Below are 18,388 nucleotides of genomic sequence, written 5' to 3' on the forward strand. Positions count from 1 at the left end.
TCTAGTTGCGCATAATCAGTGGCCAGGCGATTTGCCTCAACCTCCCACCCTGCCATAAACGTCTCCCCCTTACTCTCAAGATATTGTGGAGCGCACAGCAAGCAGTAATAACAATGGGAATATTGGTTTCGGTGAGGTCTACTGAGTCAGTAAACTTTTTAAAATGTCCAAATGCACATTCTACCACCATTCTGCACTTACTCAGCCAATAGTTGAACAGCTCCTGACTACTGTCCAGGCTGCCTGTGTATGGCTTCATGAGCCATGACATTAAAGGGTAGGCTGGGTCCCCAAGGATAACTATGGGCATTTCAACATCCCCAATGGTTATTTTCTAGTCTGGGAAGAAAGTCCCTTCCTGCAGCTTTTGAAACAGACCAGAGTTCCTGAAGATGCAAGTGTCATGTACCTTTCCCAGCCATCCCACACTGATGTTGGTGAAATGTCCCTTGTGATCCACCAGTGCTTGCAGCACCACTGAAAAGTACCCCTTTCGGTTTATGTACTCGCTGGCTTGGTGCTCCGGTCCCAAGATAGGGATATGTGTTCCGTCTATTGCCCTCCCACAGTTAGGGAACCCCATTGCAGCAAAGCCATCCACTATGACCTGCACATTTCCCAGAGTCACTACCATTGTTATCAGCAGTTCTTTGATTGCGTTGGCTACCTGGATCACAGCAACCCCCACAGTAGCTTTGCCCACTCCAAATTGATTCCCGACTGACCGGTAGCTGTCTGGCGTTGCAAGCTTCCACAGGGCTATCGCCACTAGCTTCTCAACTGTGAGGGCTGCTCTCATCTTGGTATTCTGGCGCTTCAGGGCAGGGGAAAGCAAGTCACAAAGTTCCATGAAATTGCCCTTACGCTTGCGAAAGTTTCGCAGCCACTGGGAATCATCCCAGACCTGCAACACTATGCGGTCCCACCAGTCTGTGCTTGTTTCCCAGGCCCAGAATCGATGTTCCACGGCATGAACCTGCCCCATTAACACCATGATGTGCACATTGCTGGGGCCCATATTTTGTGAGAAGTCTATGTCCATGTCTATGTCCTCATCACTCTCGTCAACGCGTTGCCGTTGCCTCCTCGCCTGGTTTCGCTTTTGCATGTTCTGGTTCTGCATATACTGCAGGATAATGCACGTGGTGTTTACAGTGCTCATAATTGCCACGGTGATCTGAGCGGGCTCCATGTTCCCAGTGCTATGGCGTCTGCGCTGAAAAAAGGTGCGAAACGATTGTCTGCCATTGCTCTGACGGAGGAAGGGGCGACTGATGACATGGCTTACAGGAAATTAAAATCAACAAAGGGGGTGGCTTTGCATCAAGGAGAAACACAAACAACTGTCACACAGAATGGCCCCCTCAAGGATTGAACTCAAAACCCTGGGTTTAGCAGGCCGTTGATTTCACAAAACAAATTGGGTCAATTTCTTGTTTTGATCCATCTATCTTTTAGATCTTAGGCTGGCAGCAGACGGTGCAGTACAACTGCTAGCCATCGTCATCTCCGGGGTGCTAGGCAGAAGATGGGAATGACCTGGCTGAGTCACTCCCATGTCTGCCCAGGCGCCCCTGACTGATCTCACCGAGGTTGGCTAAAAGAGCACCCAGGAATATGATGACGATGGCTACCAATTGTAATGCACCGTGTACTGCCAAAAGGCATGAGCTGCTGCTGTGCAGAAATTCAGTCCCACGTCTGCCAGCACCCAGGAGATGTAAGGTGACAGTGAGCTGAGTGGGCTCCATGTCTGCCATGGTATGGCGTCTGCTCAGGTAACTCAGGAAAAAAGGCGCGAAACGATTGTCTGCCGTTGCTTTCACGGAGGGAGGGAGAGAGAGGGGGGCCTGACGACATGTACCCAGAATCACCCACGACACTGTTTTTCCCCCATCAGGCATTGGGATCTCAACCCAGAATTCCAATGGGTGGCGGAGACTTCCAGTGCAACGCTCTGGAAGTCGACGCTAGCCTTGGTATTGTGGACGTAGTCCACCGATTTAATACACTTAGAGCATTTTGTCTAGGGACACACACAATCGACTGTATAAAAACGATTTCTAAAAAAAGACTTCTATAAATTCGACCTAATTTCGTAATGTAGACATACCCAATTCTATTAGGGAGAGGGCTGTGCCTTTAATGCACACACCCAGGTGGGGGCAGGTTATCCTCCTAAAAGTCAAATAAGAAGCAGCCAAACCAAAAATCTTTTTAGATTTAATTTAAAACGAAGGGCTGGTTTGCCCTCCCTCCTTTTCATCACTTTTGAACCTGCATGGTAGGCAAGCCTCTGTTTTTTCCAGGGCTGCTGTTGTACTCATTGGAATGGTACAGTCATTTATTGGGGTCAAATAAAGACTTCCTTTTCTGTAATACGCCACTGTCTTGGAGCAATAAATAGAGCTCTTAAAGATAATTTTTCTTTAGTGCAGTTCAGGTCCTTTCTTATTATTGGATTTCCTAAAAATGTCACAATTCCAGTCTCTGGAGAGTAATCCTTGGTATTACACATTTTTCCCCCCTTGCATTTATTCTAAATCTATGATTTTTTTCCTACATTCTCAGATCACATGGCCGAGACAGACATCTGTCCTCTCTTCTTTCAAATTCTCTTCAAAATGCACCTTTTCTGAAAAACCCACAAATACTAACCTATAATCCAAAATTATGGTTACCCACAATTTTTTTAAAAATAATCTCTGAGAAAACCTTCTGTATTGCATGATCTTTAAGATAGGGACCATGTGTTGTTCTTTTATGCCTTGTGCAGTCTTATATAGGCCAAGATATTACTACTACATTTTTCACTTCCAGAATTTTTTTTCATTTAAGTCAGCAGCTGTCTTTCTTGATTATTAAGATGATACAATTTATTTTAAAACCTACTTATGCAATTTAAAAAAAATCTTGCAGCTTCTCTGTAAATAAAAGTTTGACAGATCTAAGCCTACTTTTTCATTTGGCCACATAAATCTCTGTTGTGCATAAAGGACTGTACTAATAACCCTCCACCCATAACAAATGTTATGTCCAATGGCCAAAAAATAATCTATCTAGGTTCTGACCCCGTGCCCATCACTACAGTATCTGAGCACCTCACTAAAAGATACATGTAGTCAGCAGGATGATAAGGTATGGTCAAGTAATAAAGTATTTAAGACAGCAGCTACAGTAATTCACCTAACAGCTAAAATAACTGCACTGATCACCATCTGTGTTTCTGCATCTGGCTGCCCAAAGGTGGACCATTTTCACTTTATTGGTTAAATAAAATGACTTTTCAAAGCCTGGTCATTCTCTGTTCTATTGATGGATACTGCCTATGTCCCTAAACTAATGTTTTCGCCCCTTCCTCTCCCCCTCCTTCCCCGCAATGTTTGGAGCAGAAAGCTCTCATCTCTCTGGCCTATAAAAAGCAATTCTTCAGTTGAATGGCTGTCTCCCCCAATCTTCAATTTCACTGTCTCTGTGAGACTCTGCATTGCAGTTTCCTTAACACCCTGATACCTTGCATTGCCAGCAGAGGGACAAACTCAGTATTCAGTGGACTTAGGGTACAGAGCACCTAGACACTTGGTGCACAGCCTCACAGAGTTTCTACAGCTGGCACACACACAGAGCTCGATAAATCTCAAAGCCTTTTTAACATTAATTCCTGCCTAAATCTGTTGATCTTCTCTTGTTAAGCATCTCATCAAGCAGATATCAATCTGAATTTGAACACACTTTAAAGTCAGTATGAACATCAGTTATGAATTCTCCTAAACACTATATATATCAGAAGTTCTGATACTTCGTTAGCAATTATCTCTTATGGTGTAGGTTTCTCCTAATTCTAGAATCCCAGCTGTTTGATCATGAAACATCTCTGTACGGTTTGTAGTTGTTCTCTCTTACAGTTGCCCAATAAACAATAATCAGCCACCAGGCCTAAACATGTTTCTCAAAAACACTACTACAGGGAAAATTGATACTTTAAATTTCTGATTATGGAGCTGGTTGGTTCCCCACTATTTGTGCATACAATACATAACAATTTAATAGCATAGCTATATGCAGTGCAGACCAGTATAACAAAAACTGATAAAGACAATACCTAAGCTTTCTAAATTAGCATTTTCCACTGGACTAGCTGACTTGAAATCACACAGAACAGACAAGAGTTTGATATTGTTAGAAGTGGCTAGTAGTCCCGCATTACAGCTTTCACCATAACAAAAGCTAAGCTCAGCTTTCCGTTGGAACCTTCCTCCCACCCCCGCTTTCTTAACTTTCTCAAAACAATTCTCGTTTGGGACTTGTCTGGTTAATTTTGAGGGGGAAAGGGTTATCCCTTTATCTACTTTTGAATCATTGGACAATGGTGTGGGGAGGGGGGAAATGCCAACCTCATTTGGTTTGGGGTAATGTCTAATTCTGAAGCAAGGAAAATCAGTATCAAAGTGACATGGAATATCAATTGCACCAAGATACATAAACCGGCTACATCTGCAGCTCTGCCTTTCATTACATTATAAAAGTCATGGCTAATAGGGTCAGTAAATGCCACTTTGTCTGTTGGACCATAAAATATTTTATAATTATTATTACAATTTACTTCATATAAACTAATATACTGATTGGATACTGTATAAACCTATTTATCCAAAACATATTGAGGACATCTGAAGCATTCCAACAAAGGGGTTTCAGGATTCTACTGAACACCTCTACACAGACTATGTGCAATATTTTAAAATAACTTATTTAAATTTAAAAATAAATTTGCCTTAACTGAAAGATTTCTGCATACTTACTTGCGCAAATGTATCCAGCTAGTTTTTCAGCATTTCCACACTTTTCTCCTTGTGGAGCAAGGCCAATTTCCTCCACTGTAAGAAAAGTAACAAAGAAATACATTGTTGGACAGAATGTGACAACCAATCTGAGTTTATTTTGAGAAACACTTGAATGGAAAAAGGAGATCCAGCTTAATCCATCTCTTACTGAATTTTCTTTAGATTTTCTTGAATCATTTTTTCAAGTAACGTACCACCTCAGGATTTGATCCTTGTTCACACAGAGGGAGAGCAACATGGGAGATTATGGAGTATCTGAACTTTGTTCTGGAGCCTGTTTGTGAGTAATGCTGTGAGTCTGTCACGGATGTCACAGATTCTGTGACTTTCCGTGACCTCTGTGACTTCTACAGTGGCTGCTGCTGGCTCGGGGGCTGCCTGAGCCAGGCAGTTCCTTGGCCAGCAGCAGCAGTTTGGGTGTGTGGGAGGGGACTCAGGGGCAGGGGGTTGGAAGGTACGGGGGGGGGACTTACCTTCGGGTGGGGGGCTCCCACTGGCATGGCCCTGCAGCTCCTAGGCGGCGCAGGGGCCGGGGGAGCTCCACGCCACGCGCTGCCCATGCCTGCAGGCCCCTCCCTCACTGCTCCCATTGGCTGCAGTTCACAGTAAATGGGAGCTGCAGCAGCCAGTGTTTGTGCCCCTCCACTGCCTAGAAGCTGTAGGGATGTGGAGCCGGGTAGGGAGCCCCTGCCAATCCTTCCCCCCCAGCACCAGCAGGGGTCCTGGGCCGCGCACCTCAGCCTGGCTTCCCCCCCACCCCCAGCACCAGCAGGGGTCCCGGGCCACATGCCTCAGCCTGGCTCCTGACCCCCCATCCCAGCACCAGCAGGGGTCCCGGGCCGTGCACCTCAGCCCGGCTCCCAGCACCAGCAGGGGTCCCGGGCCACATGCCTCAGCCTGGCTCCTGACCCCCCCATCCCAGCACCAGCAGGGGTCCCGGGCTGTGCACCTCAGCCCGGCTCCCACCCCCAGCACCAGCAGGGGTCCTGGGCTGCGCGCCTCGGCTCAGCTTCCCCCTTCTACCCCCAGCACAGTGGGGGTCTCAGGCCACACGCCTTGGCCTGGTTCCCTCCCTCACCCCAGCACCAGTGGCGGACCCGGGCCACCCCTCTCCCCCGGCCTCCCACCCAAGTTTTAGTCATAGGTATTTTTAGTAAAAGTCATGGACAGGTCACAGGCCGTGAATTTTTGTTTACTGACTGTGACCTGTCCATGACTTTTACTAAAAATACCTGTGACTAAAACGTAGCCTTAATCATTGGCCCCAAATTTACAGGGGGAAAAGGTGCCAGTGTTGGCTCACTGCACAAAACAGGGTGCACTCCCTGTGATTGCGCCTGTGCTCCTGCTGAGCATATAGACGTAGCTTATCAGGTATGCAGTTCCCCTCTGCGATGCAGGATAAAAAAATGAAAATCTAAGAGTACAGTATGTCTCTTATTTACCTTAAAGGCATATATTCTGGAAATCCCAAGTAGTTAACTAAATAGGGTCAGATGTGACTGGCTCAAGCTTCCTTTCAGTCCATATTATTTTCTTTATCTTGACTGATCTTGTAAATTGTGACCTTCTATGTGCAGTTAAATTAATCTCTTCTGTACTTCTAGAAATTAAATCCAGATTACCCCCATGCTAAGCAACCGTTAACCTATATACGCTAAATATCACTAAACATTTTAGGTCTCTTGCACAAAAACAAAACATCTGATGCAAAGCTAAGCTATCTTTTGTCTCCTTGAGGCTCTTACATACATCTTGGAAGCCTTAGTGAGAACAGAACAGGGATTGGCAACATTTGGCACACAACCCACCAAGGTAAGCACCTGGCAGGCCGGGCCAGTTTGTTTACCTGCCGCGTCCGCAAGATCAGCTGATTGCAGCTCCCACTGGCTGCGGTTCGCCCTCCCAGGCCAATGAGGACTGCGGGAAGCGGCACGGACCGAGGGATAGAATCCCTGGAATAGAATCCCTGCCGATCCCTGGAATAGAATATCAGGGTTGGAAGGGACCTCAGGAGATCATCTAGTCCAACTCCCTACTCAGAGCAGGACCAATCCCCAACTAAATCATCCCAGCCAGGGCTTTGTCAAGCCTGACCTTAAAAACCTCAATGGAAGGAGATTCCACCACGTCCCTAGGTAACCCATTCCAGTGTTTCACCACCCTCCTAGTGAAAAAGCTTTTTCCTACTATCCAACCTAAACCTCTCCCACTGCAACTTGAGACCATTACTCCTTGTTCTGTCATCTGCTACCACTGAGAACAGTCTAGATCCATCCTCTTTGGAACCCCCTTTCAGGTAGTTGAAAGCAGCTATTAAATCCCCCCTCATTCTTCTCTTCTGCAGACTAAATAATCTCAGTTTCCTCAGCCTCTGCTCATAAGTCATGTGCTCCAGCCCCCTAATCATTTGTGTTGCCCTCCGCTGGACTCTTTCCAATTTTTCCACATCCTCCTTGTACTGTGGGGCACAAAACTGGACACAGTACTCCAGATGAGGCCCTGCCAATGCCGAATAGAGGGGAAGAATCATGTCCCTCGATCTGCTGGCAATGCTCCTACTTATACAGCCCAAAATGCTGTTGGCCTTCTTGGCAACAAGGGCACACTGTCGACTCATATCCAGCTTCTCGTCCACTGTAACCTTTAGGTCCTTTTCTGCAAAACTGCTGCCTAGCCACTTGGTCCCTAGTCTGTAGCAGTGCATGGGATTTTTCCATCCTAAGTGCAGGACTCTGCACTTGTCCTTGTTGAACCTCATCAGATTTCTTTTGGCCCAGTCCTCTAATTTGTCTAAGTCCCTCTATATCCTATCCCTACCCTCCAGCGCGTCTAACACGCCTCCCAGTTTATCCAGTCATATTGAGGGGAATAAGACCTGTACCTAGCTCTGGAGTCTTACTTGTTCTCATGGGCATACGACTGTAAGATATTTTTGCAGGGAACTGAACAATTGCTCAGGCTATGTATTTACACCAAATAGTGGTGGGATGGGCAATGAGACAGGTGCAAGGAATCATATCACATAGCTATTGACACCTGCTAATGATGAACATCGTGCAACTTGTAACAAAACAGTTGCCATATAAATTCATCTTTTAATTCAAAGAACAAAATGTCATCTAGCACGCTGAAGTTTACAAGCAGACAGGGTTTAAATGAAATTAACATATCATTTAAAATGTGCCAAATTAACAGGAGGGAAAAAACCCACAGTCCTGTACACTTTAAATAACACAGGATTGATTTATCCTGCAGTACCCCAGCTAAATGTCAAATGTTCTGCACTGTCTGATTTAAACTTTGGTTTCTCATAACACTAAAAACCACACACACAATAGCTAACAATAGCAGAAAAAAATGAGACTCAAACTGTGCTGCTTGTCTCTTTATAGGCCTATGTTACATCTTGTTTACCTATGTGATGTAGTATCTTAACAGAAGAAATGTAAAACTTGCATGGGACACCTAGGTCAGACTTAAACATAAACACCACGTTATAGAGTTATAACCAATGTATCAGGCCAATAACAAACAGTGAATTAACCTTAGTTAAAGTGGTTAAAATTAATTCAGCTAACCCTATACTGAATAAGTCATTATTTATAAAATAAAGATCAAGTAAATAAATAAAACTGATATTACTGAAAAAGTGCAGTAAACTCCAATTAAGAGAACTATATAATAGCTGATTTGTGCTACTGGCCTACCTCTGCTTTGAAATGCTCTCAAAACAAAAACAAAAGGCAAACAACTTAAGTATCAATTAATAGTATTTCAACATATGGTAGAAGGATTCTTTGCCCACAGCATGAGTTATCTGTACAGCATAATTAAAACATTTTATACAATTTATTTAAATTCTCTGATGATGGATCACACCATAGAAACAATGGTGAAATCCTACCCCCTTGAAATCAATGGAAATTTTGTCACTGACTTCAATGGCACCAGCATTTCATTCATACTATAAACAAACAGAAAATACATATGAATTCAATACCTGTTTTTTTTTTCTTTTTTTAACTAAGATTTTAAATCACCATTAATGTAATCGCAATTGCATTATAATGGGGAAAATAATGTGCATCTAAGGGGCCAGATCCTCAAGCTGGTGTTGCTCTGATAATGTGTATAAAGCTAACTTTTTAGAAACTTTCACCTGTTAATTAAAAGGAATTTCTTATGCCTTTGTTCTGGGCAACCTTGAACTAAGGTTAATGCTTCAAGAATTGTACTGAAGAGGTTGTTTTGTACAAGAGTTTCTTCTTTAATCCGTCTTACCTAGAGAAGCTGTAGCTTTTCCTACGACATATGCTGATTTGGTATTCCATTTTTCTTTAAGAGAATTTCTCCAGGCTGTAAAACATTACATTATGGGTAAGCATTTGGCAATAAAGCATAAACACCGAAGTATTTGGACATCTGCCCAAAAGATTGCTTATTTATCTTGAGAAATCTGTGAGTGCACCAAAATACTAATAACCAATACTAGACTATAAATGTCAGCAATTCTACGTGTACAAAATAAAGATTTTAAATCAGTTATATGGTTCACTATAAAAATAGTCTATAACATACTTCAAAAAGCTTTGGTTGAACAAATACTGTTTTCAGTTACTTGTGTTAAAAATACTACTTAATGCATACTTGCACAGTAATGCTCATTTATATTTTGACATTAACTAGGAATAAAAACTCAGTTAAACTTGCAGAAGAAAAACAATTCCAGAGCAAAAAGTGCATGATAAACTGATGAATTTCAAATTGTGCAATAAGGATATCCAATATAGATTCAGTCTTAAAACTGAAAGTTTAGACATAGAATAAATGCAAGATTTCATGCCAACAAATCAAAGAATGGTAAATAAATCCTATATTCATGCACTGGAATACTTTAGTATACAGCTTTATTATTTTATAAAAATAATAAGACAAATATATATGCTGATTGTGCTTTGAATAAAAAAGAAAAAATAGATCTATCAATATGGAAAAAAATGTTATCCTAGAGAAGCAGACACCAAAATAAAATGGCTAGGAAATAGCTTTTCCTTCTAAAAATGTTAGTTACATTATAGCTTCACACTGAGCAATGCTGTTCGGCTCCAGCCTCCTGCTCCTCCTCTCAATTCCTGAAAAACTGATTGAGCAGAGATAGATCTGATAGGTCTCCTATTATAATGCCTTATATAAAACAACAGTAAAGACTCACATGAAATATACTGAGTTCATTTCTGCCCTTCAGTTTTTTTAAATAATGGCTAAATAGAAGCAGAAAAGATCCAGAGAGAGTCGTGGAAAGAAAAAAAAAAACACAAGAGGAAAAATGGAAAGCCTTCCAAATAAGGTGATATTGAAAAGATTGGGACTGATTAGCTTAGAAAGGAGTCTGAATAAGAGGAGACATGTGTGACACTACAGACCTTGTATTCAGACCCTACACACTATTGTAATAATCTTTGTACAAATATCCCTTGTGAAGTTTCATTTCAAAACTAATAACGCGTTGATCATTAACATTTTTGCATAATGTATGCACAGGGTGTGTACAAAAAGTTATGAATATATGCTGGAAATATGACTAAAGTGTGTTTAAACCAGATATGTCAGGGGAGATGGTAGACAGGTCTGCCTTAGACAAAGGAATGTGTATTTGATTCTCTGACCAGCCTGATCTTCAGGCAAAGACAAAGAAGGTCCACTTTTACATATTAGGTAAACAAAGCTGTTAAACTAACAAGAGGGGAAAGAAAGAGCATGGAGCTTCCTTTACTACCAGACTTCATGTTGTCTTCCTTGCAGTTTGAAAAAACTTTATTTTGAGGGGTAACCCTCAGAAAAATTCATTTAAAAGGTTTATTAGTCTATAAAGACAGGAGGGTCTGAACCTCAAGTGATAAGCAATTGAATTAACTGATTGTATACAATATTACTACATTATAAAAGTGTATAGCAGGAGGTCTTTTATGAAGCCCTATGACACAATAGTGATTAATATCAGTGTGAACTGTATGTGTTAACACTACATAAGAAATTATGGATACTCATTGATATTAGGCTTTCCTGTCTGTGGCCAAAGGGAAAAACAAGCTTTCCCCCAGATAGGAATGAAGGCAGCTGTCTACCTGTCTCCAATGAAATTATGCAAGGTGTGACCAGAAATACGAAAAGTTCTATTTACACAGAGATCAGCAGGGGAAGGGAAGACCACAGGAAAGGAAAAACAGCATGAGGTCATCCTGCCTCTTGAAGCAAGTTAATTGAACTTTGGAAAATATAAGCAAGGGCAGAAGTCATCTTTGGCATCCATCACTAGACAGACAGACAGAAGGGAACAGAGCTTTTGCAAGCTGAGAGACATGGATCCTTCCACCAAAGGCAGGGGCAGAGAGGAAGGTAGGGTGGAAGTCTCTGAAAACTGAATATAGGTGAGAAACCATGTTGAACAAGGCCTGTACCTTGCTAGATTAAGTTTTAGACTTTTAGCTGTGTGTTTTCACTTTTATTTGTTTGTAACCCTTTCTAACTTTATTCCTTTACTTGGCATCACTTGGCCTACGTCCTATGTTAATATATTTGTTTTATTTTTACGATAGACCAACTCAAGTGTTGCGTTTAAATGGAAGGGTGTATTTACCTCATTTAAGTTAATAAGATGTGATGTGATTTTGTGTCTTCAAAGAAATAAGAAGGTTTGTTTGTTCCTCTAAATTGTCCAGGAGAGAGCTGGACAGTGCACAGCACATGGTTCTGGGAAAATTTGGGATTGGAAGTGTGTTGGGGTTACCTTGCTGGTTGTAACCCAGGCTGGTGGAAGCCAGAGAGGGGCTGTAGTCAAGCTGCTGGGATCAGAGCTGCTGAACCAGGACTGTCTAGATACTTCAGGGTGTAACCTGCATGCTTGTAGGCTGGCTGGGAGCATCCCAGGCTGGGAGCTACAGTAGCAATGCACTGTAAGATGCACAGGTTGCAGGGCAAATAGTGACACAACCCCCCCACTTCTCTGGACTGCACCCTGACTGATAACATGATAGAGGTATACGTAATTATTTAAAATATGTATGTATTCCAGTAGTGCTCAAAAGCCCAAATCAGGATTGGGGCCCAACTGTAACAAGTATTGTACAAATACAAACAAAGAGATGGTCTTTGCCCCCAAAAGCTTAAAATCAAAGGTGCTAATCCTGCAAACACTTATATACAGGAACACTGAGCTGGTACTACTTACAGTTGTAAAATTACTCATGTACATGTTTGCATGATCAAAGCCTAAATATGGAGAAGGTAAATCAGGTGTTTCTAATTACCCTTGCTCATAATACAAGAATGAGGGGGATATCATTTGAAATGAGAAGATAAATACATTTAAAACTTGTGAAAGGAAATAATTGTTTAACCAGTGCACAGTTAACCTGTGGAACTCATTGCCAGAAGATAAAACATTGAGTTCTAGAGTTTAGTAGGATTTTTAAAAAGGATAAGATAGTTCTATAGTTAATGAGAACAATCAGAATTATGTTAGTGCGAAGGGATGTCTACCCCGCACAAGGCCTGAAGGGGTTAAGGTGGCGAGATGGGCCAATTAACCACCTACGCAGCACCTGAAGGAGGTGGCAAGGACTAATTAGAAATGAGGCTGAGCTGGACAGGAACAGACTGGGCCCAGCAGCTGAGGGCTATAGAGAGTGAGGCTACAGTCACTCTCAGGATAAGAGAAGGTAAGGTAGGATGTAGCCCAGGGATACAGCAGTAAGGTTCAGGACTGTGCAGACCCTGACAGCTTGTTGTAGGGTCCATGGGCTGGAACCCAGTATAGAGGGTGGGCCTGGGTTCCCCTACCAGCCACTGGAGAAGTGGCACTGTTAAGGGGCAGTGAATGGGAAGACTACCTGGGACAGTGAGACCAGAGAGACTTTGACTCCCCAGAAGGGAAGTACTAAAGTGACCTGGCTGGAAGGCCAAGCCACAAAGGGAGAGCAGCTGAGTCCTGAGAGAGTGAGGCACAGAGAGAGTGATAGAGTGCCACTGCAGGAAGGGGCATTGGCCTGGCAGAGCTAATCCCCAAGAGTGAGTAGAGCACCCCAGGACAGTTAGATACAAATATTAAAGGGTATGTATCCTTGTTCTATGGAGGTAAACCAATTACTAACTGTCTGAGAATAGAAAGAAACTTTCTCTACACGCAGGCTATTCAATAATTGTCCATTTATATGCTTTCTTGCACCTTCCTCTGAAGCATCTTGTACTAGCCACTGTTACAGCCAGAATACCCAGCTAGACAAACTACTGATCTAATCTGGTATGACAATTTCTATGTAATGTTCCACAAGACTTTTCCACCCAACCTGGTACATTGCTGTTTATTCATTATCATTTGTTCACTGTCTTTTCGCTACTTTTCAATCCACATGACAGATTTTATATCCAAGATTTAAAAAAACTGTTTCAAGTAAGATTTCATGAGAATCATACATGCATGATGATGGGGATGGCCAGTTTCTAGCGGCTAGAGAGTTTTCAGTGGACACCTACGTACAGTCCCAGAATATACCTTTATATATTAGTGCTTACTACTGTCCTAGCATTACTAAGAAGAATAACCTGCATTCACTTTATGGGGAAAAATGAAGTCTAATTAGTAACTTGCACTCAGAGTTTTTTGTTATAATAACTAGAAAAATTATTATCATGGGGGAGAACAAACAAACAAAATCTCTACATGGGAAAGCTCACCTAAGCATAAAGCAGCATGGTGCCTTTAAATATTCAAAGTCAATTATTAGATACGATTTTTTTTTAAATATACACATACATACACACTAAGTAGACTCTGGTAGGAGAGAGAATGAAATTTACAAAACTTCATTTAAAAAGACATAACCAAAGGTATAAATCTGCACTTACCTTCATTTTTACTATTCTCTCCCAAACATAACTTGGCAGCTTCTACTGCTCTTGGACTGGTAAAAATTAAACCCTCATAACGATCTGGATGAGAGAGCTACCAAAAACAATTTAGAAAGTATATTTAGATAAACTCTGGGCAGTTCAAAAAACATACAGTGAATGTTACAATTTTACAATATGAATGTTACAATCCAAAATGGCAAATATTTTGATCATTTAATACAAGTCGCAGAAATATTATTGAGATTTATAACACTAAATTCAGGCTAACTCAAACTTTCACACAAGACAATGTTAATTCTGAAATCTGAATGTAGGAACAGACAAATTCTTCTCACCAGACTTGAATGTGAGAAAAGTGATGTATGATGGATTTAAAATTCTTACAGGGGAAGCTAATAATTATTGCTAGCAGTAACTCAGGTGCTTGCCTCACTGCCAGGATGAAGACTAGTTCAGATTACTGACTGTCTATGCGAAAAACACCACCAACAAAAAAAATGTCTGTGAGAGCCTAATAATTGTAGGCCTTGTCTGAACATAGTAACAGATTACACAATTTAAATTTAGCATTTCAGTAAATATCCCTGGACATCTGTAAGAATAAGGATAACACAGAACTATGTATCTCAAATTTTAAATAAAATAATTTTTAAAATGGTAACAAGGCAGAGAGAACATCAAGTGTGCAATTTTGTGGGTGCAGCACAAAACTTTAAGCCCAGGGCAAGAGAAGGGCTAAGATAGCTGTTCAGCCAATTTTTCTCCTCACGGTTCTAGGGTAATGGGGGGCTGAAAAGTACTGAGCACTTTTGAAAATCTCACTACTTTATTTAGGTGCCTACCTGGGAGCTATTAGGGTGCTGAGCTTTTTTCAAAACCTGGCATAAAAAGTGTAAAATACTCATCTTATACACAAGTACAGGACAAATGTTTAAGATACTTTTTTAACAACTAAGCACCCAGTCCTGAAACTGGCTCTGTATGGAACCTACTGCAGACATATAACCCTAATAGAGAAGAGACATATAAGGAATATTAAAATAATGTGGGAAAACTTCTTTAGCATAAATACCATTTTCTATCATCTCAGTTACATGATTTCTTTATATACAATAAAATAAAAATTAGGACTGTCGGATGTCTGAGCGTTATAGATAAATTTGGGCTAGCAATCAGAGACCATATAGAGATTTACAACACAAAATGCTAATAACAAATGCATGTTGTGACAGACCCAGACCAGTGGGGTACAGAAGTCTGGTAGAGGGCAAATATACTGGTCACTGGATGAGTAGTTTTCTGTTCCCTGAGTGACCAGAGCAGGGGCTGCGCTAGAGTAATCAGGAACCTGCTAGAACCAATTAAGGCAGACAGGCTGATTAAAACACCTGCAGCCAATCAAGGCAGGCTAATCAGGGCACCTGGGTTTAAAAAGGAGCTCACTTCAGTTTGTGGTGTGCATGTGAGGAGCTGGAAGCAAGAGGTGCAAGGAGCTGAGAGTGAGAGGGTGTGCTGCTGGAGGACTAAGGAGTACAAGCGTTATCAGACACCAGGAGTCTGATTAATTTTCAACGTGGACACCATCAAATTAGGCCTGAATAAAGACTGGGAGTGGATGGGTCATTACACAAACTAAAAACTATTTCCTCGTGCTAATTTGTTTTCTCCTACTGTTACTCACACCTTCTTGTCAACTGTTTGAAATGGACCATCCTGATTACCACTACAAAAGTGATCTTCCTTCCTGCTGATAATAGCCCACTTTAATTGATTTGTCTCGTTAGAGCTGGTAAGGCAACCCCTATCTTTTCATGGTGTGTGTGTGTATCTTCCTACTGTATTTTCCACTCCATGCATCTGAAGAAGTGGGTTTTAGCCCAGGAAAGCTTATGCCCAAATAAATTTGTTAGTCCCTAAAGTGCCTTACCTTAAAAAGTTTATATTTGTTTTTAGTTTTAATAATCATTTAACAGGCCCAGGTGCATGGCAACTGACTCAATAAGAATGTCTAAACAAACATCACAGTAGAGGGTTTAAAAAAATACAGGAAAGAAAATCAATGTTATGAGAATGAATTGAAAATTTTGAAGTTGTTTCTAGCTTGCAGGGTTCAAAATGGAACAATTTCTCACTCCCCCCCACCCCAAATTTTCAGGAAACACCTTTTAAAAAATGTTTGAATTTTTGTGTCTTCCTCCTCTCACTTTTTCCCACCAAGTGCAATAAAATAAATTATGTGCAGAGACATAATTTGTCAGTAACTTTTCATTTTTCTTAACCTTTGAAAAGTTGTAGAATAGCAAAAGGAAAAATGAAATTAATTCTGCCACAGTAATTATTCAAACATCTCCAGTTTTTGAAGAGTCTGAATTTTCATTTTTCCTTTTGCCACTCTAGCTTCTCCAAGGTAAAGAAGTTCTGAAAAGTTACAGTGGCAAAGGGAAAAATGAAAAAGTGACATCTTCCCTCCCCAAAAAACCTAGCTATGATTAATTTAATGGTGAAAGGAGGCAATAATTAAAATTTTTGAAACTTTCAATTTAAAAAAAACAAAACAGAAAATTTAAAAAAAACCCAAAAGCTTTTTAAGAAAGTTTTCAGTTCAGTAAAAAGGCCATCTTTCGTCTCCAAGATGTTTCAAAACAAAAAATGTCAACCAGTCGTACTAAACACATTTCTTTTCTGTTTCTGTCTCCAGCTCACATGGCCCTTCCCTCCTCTCTCTCTCTCAAGTCCACAAAATCCCCATTATTTAGAGCATTCTGTGGAACACACCATTGGGCACCTGTCAGGTAGGGAAACTTGAATAGTAAACAGTGTCCTTAGAATCTAGGCAACAGGTGGTTCAAATCATACAAACAAGTTCTTACGAAGGCCTATCTTTTTCTTGCATAAACCCACCTTATATACCTTCCTTTATATAAATCCTAGTGTTACAGCACACTATGCCGTAGGCAGGAGCATAGAAGAAAGCACAGTCAGATTTTAGCTTAGTTTCCAGTTAACAAACAGAGGTCACTGATGAGCAGCTCAAACCACTAAGTGTGCTGACCCCATGCCCAGTGGTTTTCAACCAGGGGCCAAAAGCAGGTTTCGGGGGGTCCACCAAGCAGGGCCGGCAGTAGACTTGCTGGGACCCAGGGCAGCAAGCCGAAGACCCACCGCATGGGTCTGAAGCCCAGGGCCCCAAGTCCCGCCACCCAGGGCTGAAGCTGAAGCCTGAGCAACGTAACTTTGCAGGGCCCCAGGCAGTTGCCCTGCTTGTTACCCCCTAATGCTGGTCCTGGCTTTTATATACAGAAAAACAGTTGTTGTGGGCCATGGAGTTTTTATAGCATGTTGGGGGGGGGGGGCTCAGAAAGAAAAAGGTTGAGAACCCCTGGCCTAGCCCCTACTGGTTTGGGGGAGCAAGAAAGTGAGTCCTAAAATCAAGCCTGTTTTCTTGCCAGGCGGCAGATGCACTTCCATGGCGCAGGCTTCTAGGCAATCGACCTAGTATTATAGTCACTGCAAGACTGGCTATAGCTCATCCCAGTTGAATCTGTCAGGTTAGTTACATGAGAAGGGACTACATCATCTAAGGATGTCAGGGGGATGAGTTTTGCACACTCCGTAAGTTCTTCACCATCGTTAATAGCAGCTTTTTGCTCCAATTAGGTAATGAGGGAATGAGACTAACAAGATATATACTTAAGGAGGGTACTAGAGTTGTAGAAAAGTTCTTCAACTCCCTATCAATTCAGGAGAGAAATAGTAATACAGATAGTAGTGAGGGGGTATTATTGAATCAGGATTAGTCTTTGTAGCTTGGCAATCATAGGGCATAATTTCTCCAACAGGACGACTAAAAGGTTGAAATCTTACCTTTTCAAAGAAAGTTTGAAGAGACACAAATTCAAATGACAAAACAGGGATCAAAGCTGCTTCAAATCCATATAATCCTAATTCCTATGGATAAAAGTATATCTAGTCATTGGAATGCATCACAAATAGTGGTTATTTATATTTATAAGAATGGGCTATTTAGCAGCAGAACTATTCAACTACTTTTGTGAACTAAAATCCAACACTGTCTATGGAATTTTTGGTAGTTTTTACTGATGAATTTAGTGCTGCTGAAAGATATTGTACTGACAGTCCTGGAGACTGAAGCCCTCTATTTATCCATTGAACAGGTACAATATAAGACAGGGTGGGCAAACTTTTTGGCCCGAGGGCCACATCTGGGAATAGAAATTGTATGGCGGGCCATGAATGCTCACAAAATTGGGGTTAGGGAGCAAGAGGGGGTGAGGGCTCTGGTTGGGGGTGTGGGCTCCAGGGTGGGGCCAGAAATGAGGAGTTCAGGGTGCGGGAGGGGGCTCCAGGCTGGGCGGGGGGAGTGAGGGCTCCGGCTGGGGGTGCAGGCTCTAGGGTGAGGCTGGGGATGAGGAGTTTGGGGTGTAGGAGGGTGCTCTGGGCTGGAACTGAAGGCGGGGGGGTCAGGGCTGGGGCAGGGGGTTGAGGTGTGGGAAGGGGTGCAGGCTGCGGCTGGGGGTGTGGGCTCTGGGGTGGGGTGGTGGCTGAAGAGTTTGGGGTGCAGGAGGGGGATCAGGGCTGGGTCAGAGGGTTGGGGCATGGGGAGAGGCTCA

The 18,388-nt window shown here is 42.1% G+C and overlaps 1 protein-coding gene across 5 annotated transcripts in view; it reads right to left on the reverse strand.

Annotated features, from left to right (window-relative positions):
- The window catches only part of UROS (uroporphyrinogen III synthase), a 40,988-nt gene that overhangs the window by 14,038 nt on the left and 8,562 nt on the right, over window positions 1-18,388 (reverse strand). For all 5 annotated transcript variants that reach the window (XM_039481770.1, XM_039481768.1, XM_039481769.1 and 2 more), the window contains 4 exons: window positions 17,622-17,705; window positions 13,752-13,848; window positions 9,129-9,203; window positions 4,803-4,877 (listed from right to left, as the gene is read on the reverse strand). In XM_039481770.1, the coding sequence (XP_039337704.1) occupies window positions 4,803-4,877; window positions 9,129-9,203; window positions 13,752-13,848; window positions 17,622-17,705 (331 nt within the window). The remainder of the gene's footprint in view (window positions 1-4,802; window positions 4,878-9,128; window positions 9,204-13,751; window positions 13,849-17,621; window positions 17,706-18,388) is intronic.

The sequence above is a fragment of the Mauremys reevesii genome, linkage group 7 (genome assembly GCF_016161935.1).
Source record: "Mauremys reevesii isolate NIE-2019 linkage group 7, ASM1616193v1, whole genome shotgun sequence".
In the NCBI taxonomy this organism is placed as follows: Eukaryota; Metazoa; Chordata; order Testudines; family Geoemydidae; genus Mauremys; species Mauremys reevesii.